At 35.3% G+C, this 18,465-nt stretch overlaps 2 protein-coding genes across 6 annotated transcripts in view; one reads left to right on the top strand and one right to left on the bottom strand.

Moving 5' to 3' along the window:
* The window catches only part of LOC109060547 (sodium bicarbonate cotransporter 3-like), a 42,736-nt gene extending 35,132 nt beyond the window's left edge, over positions 1-7,604 (top strand). For 3 of the 5 annotated variants that reach the window (XM_042741549.1, XM_042741545.1, XM_042741548.1), the window contains 7 exons: positions 73-324; positions 1,027-1,095; positions 1,228-1,401; positions 2,108-2,239; positions 2,445-2,539; positions 4,322-4,429; positions 5,682-7,604. In XM_042741549.1, coding sequence (XP_042597483.1) covers positions 73-324; positions 1,027-1,095; positions 1,228-1,401; positions 2,108-2,239; positions 2,445-2,539; positions 4,322-4,429; positions 5,682-5,763 — 912 coding nt within the window. In that variant the 3' untranslated portion in view covers positions 5,764-7,604. Of the gene's footprint in view, positions 1-72; positions 325-1,026; positions 1,096-1,227; positions 1,402-2,107; positions 2,240-2,444; positions 2,540-2,697; positions 2,750-4,321; positions 4,430-5,681 lie in introns of all 5 variants that reach the window. The other 2 variants (XM_042741547.1, XM_042741546.1) reach the window with 2 other exon arrangements.
* A 214-nt stretch (positions 7,605-7,818) lies between these two features.
* Positions 7,819-17,862, bottom strand: dpy19l1l (dpy-19-like 1, like (H. sapiens)). Its single transcript, XM_042741550.1, has 22 exons — positions 17,465-17,862; positions 16,982-17,006; positions 16,815-16,902; positions 16,440-16,577; positions 16,232-16,352; positions 15,744-15,837; positions 15,519-15,576; positions 15,323-15,415; positions 14,978-15,076; positions 14,194-14,271; positions 14,023-14,109; positions 13,712-13,771; positions 13,545-13,625; positions 13,336-13,437; positions 13,180-13,251; positions 12,895-12,965; positions 12,014-12,038; positions 10,977-11,096; positions 10,686-10,860; positions 10,508-10,607; positions 10,276-10,401; positions 7,819-10,196 (listed from the first exon to the last, which is right to left on the bottom strand). The coding sequence occupies exons 1-22, from the start codon at positions 17,670-17,672 to the stop codon at positions 10,025-10,027; spliced, it is 2,193 nt and encodes a 730-aa protein (XP_042597484.1). The 5' UTR covers positions 17,673-17,862; the 3' UTR covers positions 7,819-10,024.
* Positions 17,863-18,465: the final 603 nt, after the last annotated feature.

The raw sequence follows: 18,465 nt of genomic DNA, 5'->3' as shown, positions 1-18,465 counted from the left end.
CAGTTCGACACCTGGTCCAGTCTGTCAGAGCACTGCAGCGGTCCTGAGGCTCATGATTCTGTTCTTCTGCAGAAAGGCTGTGGGTATCATCTTGACCTCCTGGTGGTGGCTGTGATGCTCGGCGTGTGTTCTCTGATGGGCTTGCCCTGGTTCGTTGCTGCCACTGTCCTCTCCATCTCTCACGTCAACAGTTTGAAGGTGGAGTCAGAGTGTTCAGCCCCGGGAGAGCAGCCAAAGTTTTTGGGCATTCGTGAGCAGAGGGTCACTGGCCTCATGATCTTTGTGCTTATGGGTCTGTCTGTCTTCATGACATCCATTCTAAAGGTATGGCTCAGTTTGTAGTGCAAAAAAAAAAAAAAAAAAAATTCTATGTATGTATATATGTATTAAACCTATAAATCTACTGTATCATTTGATATGCACATTTCTTAGGCCTCTTAATTGTCTACATGATCAAAATTGGTTGAAAACCTGTTTTGCTACTACATAATTTCTATTGTCTGATTGATACATTGTGTTACATGTGTCTATTTGCTGTAAAATCTCCACTGATTTTTATGAAGTAAACATAAGAATATATTTTATATTCTCACACCAATATTTCAAGATAAACACCAATTGGACTGAAGCAACTGGTTTGTCCTTACATTTTTTTTCCTCAGAAAAATCATGTTAAAATTTGATCTTACTTTTTGGCCATGTAAATATTTATAAATATAAAATATATTTAACTTAGCTAGGGCCTTAAAAACAGGATTTGTTTCCTCTTGGAGTATGAACTCTATATTCTGCTATATGAGCTATAGAAGCATGAGTCATCAAAAATGATACCTAATAAAATAAAACAAATATGCAATTGTCATTGTTTTATATTTTGTGTAAAGGTTCAGTAAACTCTTCCATTGCAATAAATAAATAAATAAAAGATATTTTTTAAAAAATTAATTAAAAGACCACATGTCAGGGTTAACTGTGTTTTTAATTGTAATTGTTCTTTTTCTTTATTTGTTTTTTATTTCTCTGTAGTTTATCCCAATGCCCGTGTTGTATGGAGTGTTCCTCTATATGGGTGTCTCCTCACTCAAAGGCATACAGGTTAGCACACTTTCATTTTCACAATATTTGATCTAATTACAGGATTGATTTATGTCTTGTTTATACATGCAGGTCAGACTAAGGCTATGATGGATGTGTGGTCATGTTGTTTGTGTATTCATTGCACCGCAGTTCTTTGACCGTATTAAGCTGTTTGGGATGCCGGCAAAGCACCAGCCTGACCTGATCTACCTGAGATACGTGCCGCTGTGGAAGGTTCACATATTCACAATAGTTCAGCTCACCTGCCTGGTACTGCTGTGGGTCATCAAAGCGTCTGCTGCCGCAGTGGTCTTCCCTATGATGGTACGTTTAAAATTCACCATAAAATCTTATAGGTCCCCATTACACCTGACATTAACATGCATTTTGTGTATTTAAAGATTTTTTTTTTTTTTTTTTTTTTTTAGCCAAACTGCATTTACACCTCAATTCAAATGTGTCTCCAGTATGACTGGATCATGCTTACCTGCACAAACTTCAGATGTTGCATTAATTGAAACATTTTCTGAATTTTCAAACACTGACCGATATCCAAAACATTTAAAAATAATCTTATCTTATCTTTCATTTTTTTCTTTACAAACAATTCAATGAATGTTAATGTGAAAAGGTTTAAAATAGTTATTTTTGGGTAGAAAAATTGGATTCAAAGTGTAATCCAGAAAAATCAATGTAAATGTCTTTTTCACATTGCAAGAAAAAATACCAATAATGTCTCCGTCAAAGTGATGTACAGTATATGATTATTTGCAGCACAACCTTATTAAAGCATATTATTTGTGTAGCTTTTTTTAATAAAAATAAAATAAAAAGTACAATTTTAAGCAAATTTATTATGTACTTGAAAGTTTAGTACAATCTGCGCTGTTTATCTCTGTTTTACTATCTTTACTGCAAATTTTACCCAAAATCTCTGCATGCTCGTAGAATACATCTTTATTCAGATTGTCCCGCTCATCATCCATTGTTGCATGTATCTTTACTCAGGTCTTGTATTTGCCTTCTGTAGGTTCTTGCTCTGGTATTTGTGAGGAAGCTTCTGGATTTCTGCTTCACAAAGAGGGAGCTTAGCTGGCTGGATGACCTTATGCCAGAAAGCAAGAAGAAAAAAGAAGACGACAAAAAGAAAAAGGCAAAAGAGGTACTTCTTCAGGATGTGAACTGAAATTTTAAAGATGGTTCTCTTGTACCTCTCTATGGGCATTTAACATCAATATGATGCTTTGTTTATCTTCTCTTGATAATATATAGACTTTGAATATTTCTATCAACACACATTTCTTCTTCTATCATCTGGTTCAGAATTTTTGAACAACCTCCTTTTACGTCACTATCTGTCTACCCAGGAAGCACAGCGCATGATGGAGGCTGAAGGAGGACTGGAGATCCCTTATGATAATGGGGACCACCTCGAAATCCCTGTGAAGACCCTTAAAGTCAGGTTGGTGAACGTTCATAGCTGCAGTAAACAATACATCCTGTAAAATCTAACCCTGTATGAGCTAAGGCCTTTCTTCATGTGGGTTTCTCTTAAACACCCTGTGTTTGCCTCATTCAAGGGCTCGCTCAGTACGTTTTGATCTGTTTGTTTTGAGACAGATCTGACAGCGTAGTCTCCGACACCTCATACGAGGAAGACACGAGCGGAGTGGTTGGTCTTTTGTCTACTCTCAGGCCTGCTTGAGTTGTGGTTACCGCTGCATACTCCCTCTTTCCAGCTATTAAGCCTCACTTACGTTTATTTAACGCGGATCACGATGTGAGTGCATGGTTACGAGTCGTAATCTTCCTCTGACAGCTCTGCATCGGTTAGCTCTGCAGAAGAGCTTCAGATGATGATTGTTGCTCATGATTTACCTTGTATGTCTGGTAATTGACAGTTCATGTGTAAACCAGAGCTCAGTAATATCTAAATAAATTAACCAGGGCCATCTCATTGACAGACAGCTGTGTCATTGACCTGTACACTTGTTAGGCTTCACTAACAGGTTACAAGCATTTGCGGAGCGCTAACTCTCATTACATTAATATAAGGGGCATTAATATTGTAGTGATTAGTGTAGAATAGTGATTCGTTTAGCCTTTAAATGACAGCTGAAGACAGTTTCTTTACATTTTCTTGTCTCAAGACCAGTGTAATCCACATTATTAATGACTCTTTGGAATTGTGGTCAGATATTTTATATAATTACACAACAGGATTATTCATTATTAACTGTATCTCAAAAATGTGCTCAAACCCCAGTTGTTGTTTTCACCATGATTATACACAATTTAGTCATACATTACTGTTAAAACGTTTAGGGTCAGTAAGAAGAATTTCACATTAAGAAGAAATTACAGTTTATTTGGCAAGGATGAAATATATTATTCCAAAGTGACAGAAATCATTTTAATTTTTAGGTTTAAGGTTTTAATGGCTTTACTTTTTCAAATAAATGCTGTAATTTTGATTGTTCTATTTATTAAATAATCCTAAAAAAGTCACAGTTTCCACAAAAAGCGGTTTTAAATAAATTGTTCAGCTTTGCCACCAGAGAAATAAATTATATTTTAAAATATACTAAACAGAAAACATTTTTTTAATTGTTATAATCTTTCACAATATTACTACTGTTTACTGTATTATTACTGTATTATTACTGTATTTTTATCAAATAAATGCAGCCTTGATAAGACGTATTTAAAAAAAAACGTTAAAAAAAAAAAAAATCTTACTGACCTCAAATGATTAAATGGATTGCCATTTTAAACCACTTCTTTAGTTATAGGTTGCTCTGTGAATGTGGATTTTGTTTTAGGAGTTCAAGAATTGATTTTGTTGTTGTTCTTGTTTGGCAAGTTTGATCCGTTTTGTCTCATATCTGCTTAGTGTCCATTTCATGGTTACTTTATCTTAACTAGAATGGTGTTATAGAAGAAAAACAATTCCATAAGGTTGATGTTTAGCTTTCAGCAAGGGAGCAAGTAAAACTTTGTTTATCTGACTCATAGGTGCTTTGATTACTAACATGACATATTACTCATGAACAACATTATGCTCACCTCTGAAATAACACACAGGGTCTGCGCTTGGAGGGTTTGTCTTTGGTTCATGTGATGTGATTTTCATGCTTTATTAATCAAATGGCCATCAAGCACAGTGCTGGTGAACAGGAAGAGAAATGAGAGTGTTAAAGTGTGGGCGACCAGCTGTAAGTGCTCTGATGTGTCTTTTCTGCAGCACTGACCCCTCTGTGGTTAACATATCTGATGAGATGGCCAAAACTGCTGCGTGGAAAGCTGTTGCCATGAGCTCTGACAGTGCCAAAGTATTGAAACCTAGTGCCAGGTAGCCCTGTTCCTCTAACCTCTTGCCTGTTTTTCATAGCACTGCTTCAACGCACAGCCTGTTTTTTCTGCAAAGAGGTAAAGCTGTACAGAAGAACTGTAGATTTTAATCAATAAAGGCCTGTTTGTAACGTATATTGTTAAATTTGATTCAGTGCAACTACTCATGTAAGACTGTGTTTATGAATAATTGAAGTAAATTATTGCAGATGAGTCCTGATGTACTATTTTATATATTATTTATATATTTATGTATATTTAAATTAGTGCTGTCAAATGATTAATTGCATCCAAAATAAAAGTTTTTATTTACATAATATATGTGTGTGTGCTGTGTATATTTATTCTGTTTATATAAATACACACAAATGCATGTATATATTTAAGAAAAATAAGTTATGTTTATATTTTAAAGATATTTATTTATCATATAAATTATATTAATATAAATATATACTTGTAAATACATGTTAATATTTTTTAAATATATTACTCTATGTGTGTGTATTTACATATACATAATAAATATACACAGTACACATATATGTAAACAAAAAAACAAAAACTTTTATTTTGGATGTGATTTAATCGCTATTAATCGTTTGACAACACTAATATAATTATATATAATTTATATAATATTAATATATTTATATATGAAATGATTTAAATATACATAAATAATTATGATAAATAAATGATCAATTATATATATATATATATATATATATATATATATATATATATATATATATATATATATATATATATTTATATATAATTGCTTATGTATTTTATAAAAGTATATTTTTGTAAAATATACTTTGTATAAATAATTGTTTTATAACATAAAGGAAACAATAATATAATATTATATATATATATATATATATATATATATATATATATATATATATATATATATATATATATATATATATATATATATATATATATATATATAATATTGTTTATTTATTTTAGAAAAGTATTTTTATATACAAAATATAGTTTATAAAAGTTATTAGTTTTTGTTTTTTAATCTTAATGTGACCAGGCCTTTATCCGTTGTTTAAAACCAATGGCTGTGAAAAGTGTGTGTGCGCTGGGTTTGCTTTTGCATATATCATGTTTGTGCTTCATTTAATCTGATGCTGTTTGTTGCAAGTATGGCGATATTAACATTTAGAAAAATTTTGCAGGGCACCTGCTTTGAGTTAATTTTTCCTTCATCTTTTCTCTTTGTTTTACAGTGAAGAGAAGACGGCTTGTATTAAGATCAATGTGGAGGATGAGCAGGGGGATAAATGTGTGGATACAGAGACGTCATTATGAGAGACAGACTTTGAGAGCTCACTGTGGACATGTACAGGGCCCTTCCCAGAGTCCTCTAGTCTGGAACAGTGTTTCTCTTTTGTGTGTGCCCTACCAACCTGCCAAAGTCAAGCCAAAGGTAGAGACACCCGATAGAGGGCTGAGAAATGACTTCCAGGTATATTTATCTGTTTCTATTTTTAATCACACCAACAAACCCTTTTTTATTTTGTTCAATTTGTTTTTAATATGCATAAAGCACCATGATTTCAGACATTTAGGGTATGTTATGAAGAACTCTTCAGACTCTTGTTTCATATTTTTATTTTATTTTTCTCAAGATAATGAAGACAGTCTTTTAAGGTTAGTTTTACACTCTAAAATCCTGTTTCTCACGGTACCACAGTTTTCAGATCATAACCTAAGATATTTTTCTTTCAGTATATTAAAATGCTGTTTGTAGAGTGCTGCTTTTAAAAAAAATTAATAAATGCATCTATGAGAAAATGTCTCGTTGAGGCCAAAGGTGGTGACATTAGGCTGCATGACTGTCCTACTAGAAAAAGAGCGTGCAAAGCTAACACTTCAAAATGTCAAATGAAGGACATATTAAACCTAAATACAAAGTAAATTATTATTATTCTTATTGTACTTGTAAAAATTTTATTCCCTATGATTATCTGACAGATTACTTGATTTATGTACAAATACTATATTAAAACAAAACAGTGCAGAAGGAGAACAAACAATAAATTCTTGCAGTCACTCTAAAAAAAATAAATAGTAAGAAAAATTCAAACTTGAGTAATGTAAATTGCACCAGATTGTGTTAGAGTTCTTCCCCACATTCATTCATGTGTTTACATTGTTTCTCTGTTTTAGTGTTATAAAATAGAATTTTGTATTGTTAGTACGTATGATTTTTATGATGTGTTAATCAACTAATTTATTAATGGTCATTTAATGGTCAAGTAGGCGACGCAGAGGCGTGATGGGGCAGAAGGACTGCTGCAGTGTTGTTGGCCTGTCATTTATTTCCTCTTCTGTTACTGGTGTTAATGTGCACTTTAGGTAGGCTTGCCATCATGGCTGTAGGCCTGACAACAACTTATTTAATCTAGAGCAGTCTCAGGAAACTCCTTTTTTGCACTCTTTCCCCACACTACTTTGTTCGGAAAAAAAAAACCATGTCCTCCTTTTCGCTTTTTTTTTTTTGCGATTCTGAGGTGAAAGAATCTGAATTGCGAGATGTAAACTCAGAATTACCTTATTTGTTGTTGTTTTTTATTTTGTGGTGGAAACTTCTATAGCTTTAGGAGTTGCCAAGTATAGTTCATTTGAATTGAGTAATTTGTTTGCAGTAGTAAGCTAGCTTACTGCCCTCATGCTCACACAGCACTTCATAGATCCCACAGTGACAATGAAATACCTCTGACTACTACACTGTGTGTGAAAGCACTCTTTGATTTGTAAATCACTAGGTTCATTCTGTACACTTTCACTCTTGCAGCAAGTTGCTTGTTAAATGTGATCAGTAAATGCTGGAGTCTGTGGGTGGGAATGAAATTGAATATCCGGAAGATGGTTTTCAATCATATGCGGTTAGTATCTTCCTTTGTTAGCCTCACAGTAAGACACTGAACAAGTATTGCTGCCGTGGTGTTCTGAGCTTCTGTCTGCACAATGTACATGTACTTTTACAGAATTCTGCCCAGTTCAGATGTTTCCCTTGTGAACCGGCCAAATCAAGATAAATGTAGGACATAAAGTTTTGAATTTGTACAATATATACACACAGGGGAGAGAGCTGTCTTTTGTAATGTTGACATTATTAAAGGAAAAAAAATGACATGTCTTTAATCTACCGTTTGTCTTGGTTTTTATTTTGTGGGATTTTTTTCCTGAATAAATAAATGCATGAATGCATAAATGTCTCTCTCTCTATATAGCACTATAGACTATAGATCATTAAAAACGCTTAATTTCAAACCTGTTCTGATAAAATGAGCCATGCGTTCACCTGTGACTTGAACCACATTCATACACGAAGAGCAAAAGTGCAAACGCAACATCTTCAGAATGACTTATGCACTTTTATTTTTCAACCGTTAGAGGGCCAAATGTCACATAGCTTTAAAATGGTTGTTTCAAATCATTTTTTTTTTTTTTACTTTTAAGGCACACTAACCAAATAAGGTTTTTTTTTTTTTCTGAGTGTGAATGGGAGAGATTCAAAGAAAATTAAAGTTATGTATACTCTTTTTAGCAATTTCCAAACACAAAAAGTAGACTTCTTCACCAGCTAAATACAGTAGCCCCTGTACACAAGTTCCAGGGGGCGTGGTTGGATCCACGTCTAGGGGGTGGAGATGGGTAGGTTTAGGTATATTATGCCTTAAAATTCACATCAACGTTATACTTAAAAACAACAAAAAGATCCAATGATTGACTCAAAAAAACATTTAATCGGTAAAATAAAATCAGTTCCTCACATTTGATAAAATGAGACAAAAAAAAAAAAAGAAATATTGATTTCTTTAACACTTCACATGCATGTCAACTGAAATGTAAAGGACACTTCTGAATTACAACAGAACACATGCTACAAATTGATATCTTTAATAATACTACGGCAGTGATTACAGTCCTTCAGCATGGTTTAGGACTATTATTATTACATGACATCAAAACTTTTTGGAATCGGGACAAAAACTTGTCTGTTGCCATTTCCTTACTCTTGGGAAATGAGCGCAACACTAGCACTGGTAAACTTCAGTACAGAAACCAACATGACCCAAATAAAAATACAACTGAGCAATACATTTATAAAAAAACAAAAACAAAAAAACACTAAGATAGCTAATACATAACACTTATGATTTCAACACATACACAGAGTAACAAGCAATTTATTTACAACTATTGACTAATAAAATTAAGTTTGCAGATTTAAAAAAATAACACTATAGACTATCATAATCCTCCCTCAAACTATGTAACTTTTTGTAGGTCACTTTGGTAAGAGCATCTGCCCAAAACAAATGTAAATTTGAAAATTATGCACAAAAAGTGTTTTACAAAACGTCACAGGTTGAAAATCCAAAAAGAGATTGAATAAAATATTTTATGCACAAAAAGTGAAATGATTTAAGTAAACAATTGTCTGGACCATATGCAACCGATAAACAGCACCATCAATGACAAAAATCACAGTCAACCTAATAAAAGACATTAACAAGCATGAGAACAGATGGTTAAAGGAATAGTTACTCAAAAAAACAATATGCTTAAAACTGACTTAGCCTCAAGCCATCCAAGGCGTAGATAAGTTTGTTTCTTCATCAGAACAGATTCAGAGAAAATAAGCATTACATCACTTGCTCACCATTGTTTCCTTTGCAGTGAATGGGTGCCATCAGAAATAATAGAAGTCTGTTTGGACAAATCTGTTCTGATGAAGAAACAAACTCATCAACATCTTAGGCTGTGTTTACACTTGGCATTAACATGCGATCACCATGATACGATCAAGCAGATCAGATCATCAGTCAATCAGAACATGGCGCGTTTACACTTGGCAACATCAACTGACTTTTCTATCTGGATAACCGATCGGATCTGTATTTCCCGTGCAAATTTAAATAAGTCTGCAGAGAATGGCCAATTTATTTGGCCAAAGTCAACCTGAAGTGGTGGGTTTTCTTTTGAACAGCATTTTCAGTCGCAGGACATTTTAGAAATCAAAGATAAGTGTAGGAGTCTCACTAGTCTCCACACAGGCGTTCTCCGTCTATTTTTGCTGACAGTTCGCGAGAGAGGGGGCGGCGTTTTTGCGTGATGTCGACCTGCGAATGCAGACACGATGGCTGGATCGCGTTTACATTACACTGAGATCCGATCACAATGCTTCCTCGACTACCTCTGGACCAGGACACGCTGATCGGATAACATGCGTTTACACTTGTCTTTTCAGTGTGTATGTGGACAACATCCAGATACAGGTCGAATGTCAATGCCAAATGTAAACGCAGCCTTAGATGGAGTACATTTTCAGCTAATTTCATTTTTGGGTGAATTATTCCTTTAAGTAAAAAGGGGTGATTCAATACTGATTGACTCTCACAGCAGTTCAAACATCTCTTACAGCTTATCAAAACAAAATGGACACCAAAGTGCAGGGCTCAAGAAAAACACATCTGACCTTTACAAAAATAATCATTGCTGTGTACATACACGCACATATCAAAGACAGGAAAACAGTAAGGTGAGGGGAAAACTGCTGTTATCTCATATCTCTTACTGTTTTGGGAACTCTAAGGACTTTGTAAATGTTGTTGTGAAAGACAGTGGAGAAGTGAGGACGAGAATCCCTCCACATGAGAGTGCAAAGTGGCACTTTCCCTGCATTTTGTGCATCCTCCACGTCCCAGATCTCAGGCATGCTGCAACCGGGCCTGGAGATGAAGAAGAAACGCATGTGAGATAAAAGAACTGATCAGACAGCGGTATTAATTTAAAGTATGCAGCATTTACTTGGAGCGCCTGGTGCACCACGAGTCCTCAAGGATGAAAAAGTCCACCTGCAGCTTTATTAAGTTTTGCTTCACTACCTCAGCTGGCTTTCGGCTGTACATGGCATACACCATCTTTGTTCTTTCTCTGAATAAGGACAAATAAAATCAAACGCTTTACATTAACAAAATATTATGACAATTAAATACTGTACAGTAATACAGAGATAAAACGGATGTTAAATCATGTGTACCTCAATCCTGCGTCTTCATAGTGTGGGTGGTTCACTATGGCTCTTCCTGTGGACAGTTTCACACTCGCCATGGTGGGCATTGCACCAGCAAACACAGCATCTACAGGAACATTGCATGGATGCAGGAGTCAGACACTGGTCACATGACGTGAGATGTTGAACAGCAAAAGTTTCTCACTAGGGCTTGTGTTGTCTTTGACCCACTCCAGGAGCTCTTCTTGAGGGAAGTTACTGAATTCTCCTATGATGCCCCACTGACTCTGCAGGTTTGCGATTCCTTGGACTGCCATGATGGATAATATTCCCACCACTGTCAGCTGGAGTTTAAACTTCCCTCCTACCCAGCCAAACAGCTGGGGATGAAATCAAAACATTAGTCACACCACATTTTAAAAGCTTTCGCTCAAATCAGCTTCCTTGCATTATGGAAATTTTGGGGCGAGTTATGGAGAATGAATAGTTGGGTCACCTGTCTGGAGCAGATCAAACAGGACATGATGCACATGTGAGGAGTGAGGAAGAGCTTCAGTCTCATGATGAGCACAGCCAGCACTGCAAACGCCACCAGCTGCAGACTGTGATACACCAACTAGACAAACATCACAAGATAAAAACAGCCTCTGGATATCAACTTGTTTGCCATGGATCACATACTTTGCATTCAGAAAGTATGAAAAAAAAAAAAGTCGTGACATTTGTCAAGTATGGTAACCCATACTCGAAATTGGTGCTCTGCATTTAACCCATCCAAGTGCACACACACAGCAGTGAGAAGTGAACAGCTATATATCCAGCGCCCGGGGAGCAACTGGGGGTTCAGTGCCTTGCTCAAAGGCACTTCAGCTATGGGTATTGAGGGTGGAAGAGAGCGCTGTTCATTCACTCCCTCCCACCTACAACTCCTGCCAGCACCGAGACTCAAACCTGCGACCTTCTGGTTACAAGTCCTATTCTCTAACCATTAGGCCACAGCTGCCACTCTTCACTTTTTTCAGTTTTCTTATGTTGCAGCCTGACACTACAATTGTTTAAACTGGTTTTCACTCTGATATGCATTGTCAGCTCTAAGGCCTTTTATAGAGAGGTGTGTCCAATCAATTTATTTTACCACAGGTGGACTCCAAGCAAGGTGTAGAAACATCTCAGCAGTGATCAAGAGAAAGGGGAGGTACCTGAGCTAAATTTCAGGTGTTGTTGCAAAGGGTCTGAATACTTGCATAAATGTGATATTTCGTTTTTTTTTCTTTTTAATGAATTTACAAACATTTCTAAAATGTTGTTTTCACTTTTTCATGAGGTTTTCTTTTTTTATGATGTACAGAGTGTAGATTAATGAAAACAAAATGAATTTAAACAATTGTAGTATCAGGCTGCAACATAAAATTGAAAAAAGTGAAGGGGGTCGGAACACTTTCTGAATGTACAGTACATTGCTTTATATACATCAATTAAGGGGAAAAAAGCTTAAAATCATAAAATGCTACACATAAAATTACAGAAACTTACCACTCCCTTTGCCAACATCTGGCTCCTGAAAAATGGAAGAACAAAATTTAGGAAAGAGTAGCCATTATTATCCAAAGAAATGTAAATATATTCTAATATTTAAAATTCAGGGGTCAGTAATTTATATATATATATATATATATATATATATATATATATATATATATATATATATATATATATATATATATATATATATATATATATATTTTTTTTTTTTTTTTTTTTTTCTTTTTTCTTTTTTTCTTTTTGATTGAAAGAAAGAAATAAAAAGAGAAAAATCATTATTGCAATAATTTTGCAAGGACATAAATTATTTAAAAGTGAAAAGACACATATAATGTTAAAAAAAAATTATATTTTTATTAGGCAAATATGCATTAAACTTTTTATTAGTGAAAGTATAAATATTAATGTAAAATGTATCATGGTTTCCAAAAAAAAAAAGTTTTCAGTGTTGATAATCAGAAATGTTTCTTGAGCAGCAAAACTAATAATAAATAAAATATTTCTGAAGGATCATGTGACACTGAAGACTGGAGTAATGGCTGTAGAAAATTCAGCTTTACCATCACAGGAATAAATAAGATATTAATAAATATATGAAAAAGAAAAGTTATTGTAAACTGTAATAATATAACTGTAATATTACTGTTTTACTGTATTTTTGACCAAATAAATTCAGCCTTGGTGAACCTAAGAGGCTTTAAAAAAAAAAAAAAAAAAAGTACATACTTTTGAACCAGTGTCTCTTTTTTTTCTATACAGAAAGAATAAAATTGTAAAAATTGTTTTCTGTTATATAACATTTTTCACATACCCTGTCCTCATGTTCACAACAATTATGTCAGTAAAGTGCTGTAGACATATAGAATACTTACTGCTCCATTTCATCATCCTCTGATTTTTCTGTCGTCTTATTTCTGAGAAACACAATAATGTCCTGTATAGTCTGAACTCAGGAAGAAAAAGAAGGAAGAATATGGAGGGAACTTTAGTCTGTCGATTACTTCTACAAAAACGCTTATGACTCTAAACCAACTGATAAACACCAAACTGACAGAAAACTGTAACCTAGAACATTGTTGCAAATAGATAAAAGCAGGACATATATATCAAAACGTAGGAGGGGTAAATCATCCATTATCCAAGTGAAAACAACTCACCCTTCCAGCAATAAAAGCCACAATCAGCACGTTAATTGGAAGCAGCATGGTTTTGATGTACCTGATGAGAGTCTGCAAACACATCAAGTCCAATAAAAAAAGAGCTTTAAGGGGAAACTGATGACTGACTGCAAGGAAATAGATCACATTACCCACCTCTGTTTCGATGAAGTCAAACTCAGCAGCACACGTGTACATCATCGTGTCAAAGTCTTTGTAGCTTGTGAACTTGGATTTGATCAGACTGCTGATGTGGGCCTATAATTCAAAACAAAATTAACATTTCAAAAGCCCTGCAAAGTGTTCAACGGAGCCCTAAATCTAAAGCTAACTGATGTTCACAGCACTGCTCTCGTTTTACTCACATCATCTGATGCCCCAAAAATCACTGAGAGCATGAACTTCAGAATGACAGTGGAGACCACCCATGCAAGGCACTGCATGACCTAACAAAAACACAACAGTTTTTAAATCAATTCAGGCACATTTTACTGCTGCATCAGTCAGTACTCAGTACTGCTTGTGCTCTTACCCATGTGAAGAGTCCAGGTTTGAATATACCAACCAAATAATCCCTGAGTGCAATTACACCCTGAAATGAAAGCAGACCAACCAATAAAGCTGACATGTTTCTTCACAGTATGTTTGTGTTTGAGGTCATCTATTTGTATGTACTTTGTACTTAGTCATTGATACTTATTTGGTCAGACTATGGCACCATTCAGCCAGCATTTTCTACACATCAGCTTCTGGTGTCCTAGGAACCGACTATACCACACTGTGTGCTTTCCTGAGCAAGTAGCTAATGAGTGCAGCAATGAGCCTTCACACTGTCCAGCTCACCCAGATGGAGACCAGTGAAGAGGCGTAGAAGGATGTCAACAGCATCGAGTTCCCGAACATTAGAAGAAAACAGACGGCCAAGGAGATCTGTGAGGAGCAGTCAGTTCATCAGTGAATCAGAAAGACAACATGAGCAATATTCTAGCTCTATTAATAAAGTCTTTAGATTACCATGTGTGTTACTAAGACAGACTGCATTTTTGCCGGACTCAGATAACCCAGGATATATGAAGCAAAAAGGGACGCCACCTGTAAAACACAAACATTCTTGTCATAGCATCCTTTGCTATCTTGCTGCAAAACAATTTTCTAATAACAGTTAAAATTGAAAACTGGATTGCACAATATTCCTGAGGCATGCAATCATGTTAGCCTTATCTAGGTCTTCTTCAGGCAAACTACCATTACAAATGACTCTGACTCTGGAGAGGAACTGAATTACGTTTCTATTAGGAAGCTGTCAACATCGTTCAAAAGTTTGAGGTCAGTGAAATTTTTTGTTTTGAAAGAAGAAGTGAAAACTTTCATACAGCAAGAATGCATGATTACATTAATCAAAAGTAGCAGTGAAAACATGAAACAAAGATTTATAGTCCAAATAAACTCTTATTTTGAACTTGCAATTCAGGTAAGAATTCTGAAAAAAATGATGTATCACAGTTTCCACAAAAATATTAAGCTGTTTTCAACACTGAGAATATTTTCTTTCAACACTAATAATATTTTCTAAGGGGCTAAATCAGCATATTAGAATGATTTTTCATGATCTATCAACTTTGCCATTGCAGAAATAAATTACATTATCATAGAGACATTATTTTAAATTGTAAAAATATTTCACCCTGTTAACATGGATGTTACATTTAGCCGCTTTCTCTACTTCCTTTAAATATCAGTATTAAACAAGTGTTAGGGTCAGCATGCTTATGATCTTGTCATCTCTTCCATCACTCACCTGGGTAAGTAAGACAAACTGAGCAAACTGCCATGGCAGCATGAAGAAAATATTGGAGATCCCCAGAGCCATCATGGTATTCTTGCTTGGGTTCCTTGTTTAAAACAAAATACATTTTAATTGCACAGAATAACTCAACGTTGTGTGTATAATCATAAACAATGTACACATAAGACGCCTAAATACACAAAACACTGCTTAAATGTGTCTGGTGACCACATAATACTTAAAAGATCTTAAATCATCTCAAAGTATAAACAAAAAGAGTGAACGTGCATGAAAGACTGAATATAAACATTAAATTGCTATGATTTGGGTTGCAAACTTAGGGAAGAAAGCAAGTTACCGGAGGATGTAAGTGAGCAGAAGCATCTGCAGAACCAGGAAGGGGTAGGAGAAGCTCTCTCTCAGAGGTGGTGTCCACATGACCCGAGTACTCTGGGATTCAAGGGTTCAAAAGAGAGACAAAATCTCTGAGTAGCAAAAAAAAAAATATATAATAATAATTCTCCAAGATGCTTAAGAAAACAATCTGCTTTACCTCTCCATGATTAAAGAAGAAACACAGAACTGTAACAGTGCCACCCAGTCGACTGCCACTATAAGAACAGCCAAAAAAAGAAAAAATGTATGTTATGATCTAACTTTTGAAATTATGCTTTTAGGATCAACCCATTTGCAATCAAAGTAAAAACTCAAAGTTGCACTTTCTTTGGTATCGATTAAAGGACTCTTCCTCTGAGATGTTTACTCTAGGCTGGATTACCTCAGGTATGTTCCATAAATGAAGAAGAGGCTCATCATTGCCCCATTTAACAGGAACACAAATGTGACATAAAAGTAAGCAGGATCCCCCAGACCTGTGGAAAAGCCACTCGAGTAAGTAAAATATCTGTGAAATGAAGAACACTTGGCTGTCAGTCACACAGTGAATGAAACAGCATTTTTCTCCACCTTAGTAAAAATCTTCCCTCATGATGAGTGTGTTAACAGAAGTGAAAATTGCAAAAAAGTCAGAGTACAAAAAAGAGGATCAAGAGTTATTTCTAAAGCATGCATTTTTAATTACAACTACAATGTAAAAATACTTAATTCAAGGGCCACAATTTAACTAAAACAAGTTGCTTGAATGTCATGTGTGGGACTCTACAGTTATTTACAATGTCCTGTACTGCAAATGCTTTAAAATTAAGCAACAAGTAGATGTGTGGGCCAAACAATGGATACTTATTTGATGTTTGGCTTCTCTAATACCTTCACAACTCTCCACTGGATCCAGACCCTCCCCTCTGTTGATGGTCCAACACATCTTGGTAGGGAACCCCAAAAAATCCATTGTGCTAGTGTATGCTCTGTACCAGCTGGCCAAGACCACCTGCAGTACAAGAGAGCAAAAGAGATGGTTAACTTCAGAGCTCAAGCAAACAGTGTTATTCAGAAGATGCCGAAGAGGCCATCTCACCTCAGGGTACAAGTTAAACCTCTTTAGAGTGTTTATCACCAGAGGATATTCAGTGAGACGATCGTTCATGATCATATAAAGACCATCCATGAAAGAAGGAGCCTCAATGATGGTCTTGAAGTATGAGTAATACAGTCCCTTAAAAGACAAAATAGCATACGCCACTGTGAGACAATTATCTAAATCAGCAAGATGTCAATTAAAGTCCAAGCTTGGTATTTAACAAAATGAGTTGCAAAGTGAAGGAGAGCTATATAGAGAGTTAACTCGGGATAATAACAAAACAATAGCAAAAAGTCCCCCAATTTACCCTCTCTGGATAGACACAGTAAATTATGTAGTAATCATATTGGGGCGGAAAAAAGCAATAATAACCATCTCTGTTCGAAAGGCCATCTCCTTTTCCAAAGATGACATGTGTGAAAAATGTCTGTCATTTTCAAATAGATGTGAGAGATGATACCTGAGAAACACAGGATAGTTTATTTAGTCACAATAAGAGGAACAGTGTGTTCATGTTTTAGAGATCTAAAGGTACTTACCAGTGTAAACATCCCACAATAAGAGCTGTGGAAATAAACACATGAGGTTAGATGACTTTGTCCAGAGACAGATCGCTACGTGGCCACACTGAAGGACTCTTATCTGACCATACAGAAGATATGGTAAGAGTCGCCTACTTTAATACAGATTAATCATTCTGATAAATCATTTTAATCAGTTAACGTCTGTGGATAGTTTACATGCACCGACAAACCATAAAAAGCGTTAATCATTGGCTAATAACTGGAGTGAAATGAATGAAATTCGATTGGTTGCTAACTATAGTTAATGGGAACATTCATTAAAAACCTGAAAATTAAACTGGTCATTTGGGGTTGTTTAGGAATAAAATCGATAAAGGAAATATGAGCTATACACAACTTTGTTGTTTACAAGCGAGTTTCGATAATACTGAGAACATGCTAGATGCTAATCAAGTGAATAACCGTTAGCTACCTAGCGGCTAAGAAACAAAGCCTTACCGAGAACCAACACTGATATTCCTCTTGCAAAAGCGGACGGGCTCAAACCTAATTTACTTCTAATGAACCCTGCAAAAAGTCCGTTTTTACTCTGGGAAGCCGAGCCCTTTCCATCTTTGGCACGCTTGCTCTTCCCCGACGCGGACTGACTCCTGTCCTTCTCGCTGCTCTGGTCCTTGGCATTTGATTTTCTGGCTTTAACTACCATGTTTTCATATGTCAGTCCGTAGCAGGGGAACGACAGGAGCGTAGATACGCGATAAAAGCAGCTGTTTGACTCTTCCGAGCGCCTCACATCTGTGGTCCTGCACAGTTTGAGTGCTGTGGGACTTTACTGATCTGTTGAACGAAGCGGCCATCGCCCCCGTCTGGACGCGGCACTCAACTGTCCGCTTGACGAGTAACCATGACAACGTGTTTAATTGCCCATTACCACGGTAAAGAACTTCTGTCACCCGCGAAAAAGAATACCTGTCGATGACAATGATGACGCTTTAAATAATCTGGTATATTATAGGGAATCGTAAGGATTTTAATGATTCATTACGGTTCCTTAACGCTTCCATTTAGGAATCCTTTAGTCTTTTTGATAACTATATAAAGAAATGAAGAAATTAAATTACTATTTAAATTAATACGTTCTTCAGTCTTTTGCCAAATAATATCGTTTCCCAAAAGTATGTTTACATAGACGTTTAAAGAGATTTTAAAACCTTTTTATATGCTGCATAAAAGTAATCCAATAACTGGCCCTAACTGTATATTAAATAATTACTAAACAAACAATAAATGGCTGAATTCGAAAAAGCATTATATCTTACTAATCTTACAGTTTTTTTTTTTTTTGTCTGTTTGTTTGTTTGTTTTTCCATATTAAAAAGTTTGATACGAGAATACGAATTCATTAAAGAACTGGATCAAAAGACTCGTCATCAGTTCGAAAATCGAACTACACAAGTGGTCGCGCTGTATATTTTTGGATTCCCTACAATGAACCGACT

Source organism: Cyprinus carpio, chromosome B16, assembly GCF_018340385.1.
Source record: "Cyprinus carpio isolate SPL01 chromosome B16, ASM1834038v1, whole genome shotgun sequence".
NCBI classification, from domain to species: Eukaryota; Metazoa; Chordata; class Actinopteri; order Cypriniformes; family Cyprinidae; genus Cyprinus; species Cyprinus carpio.
The sequence above is the reverse complement of the archived record's forward strand: the minus strand, read 5'-3'. Positions and strand labels throughout refer to the sequence as shown.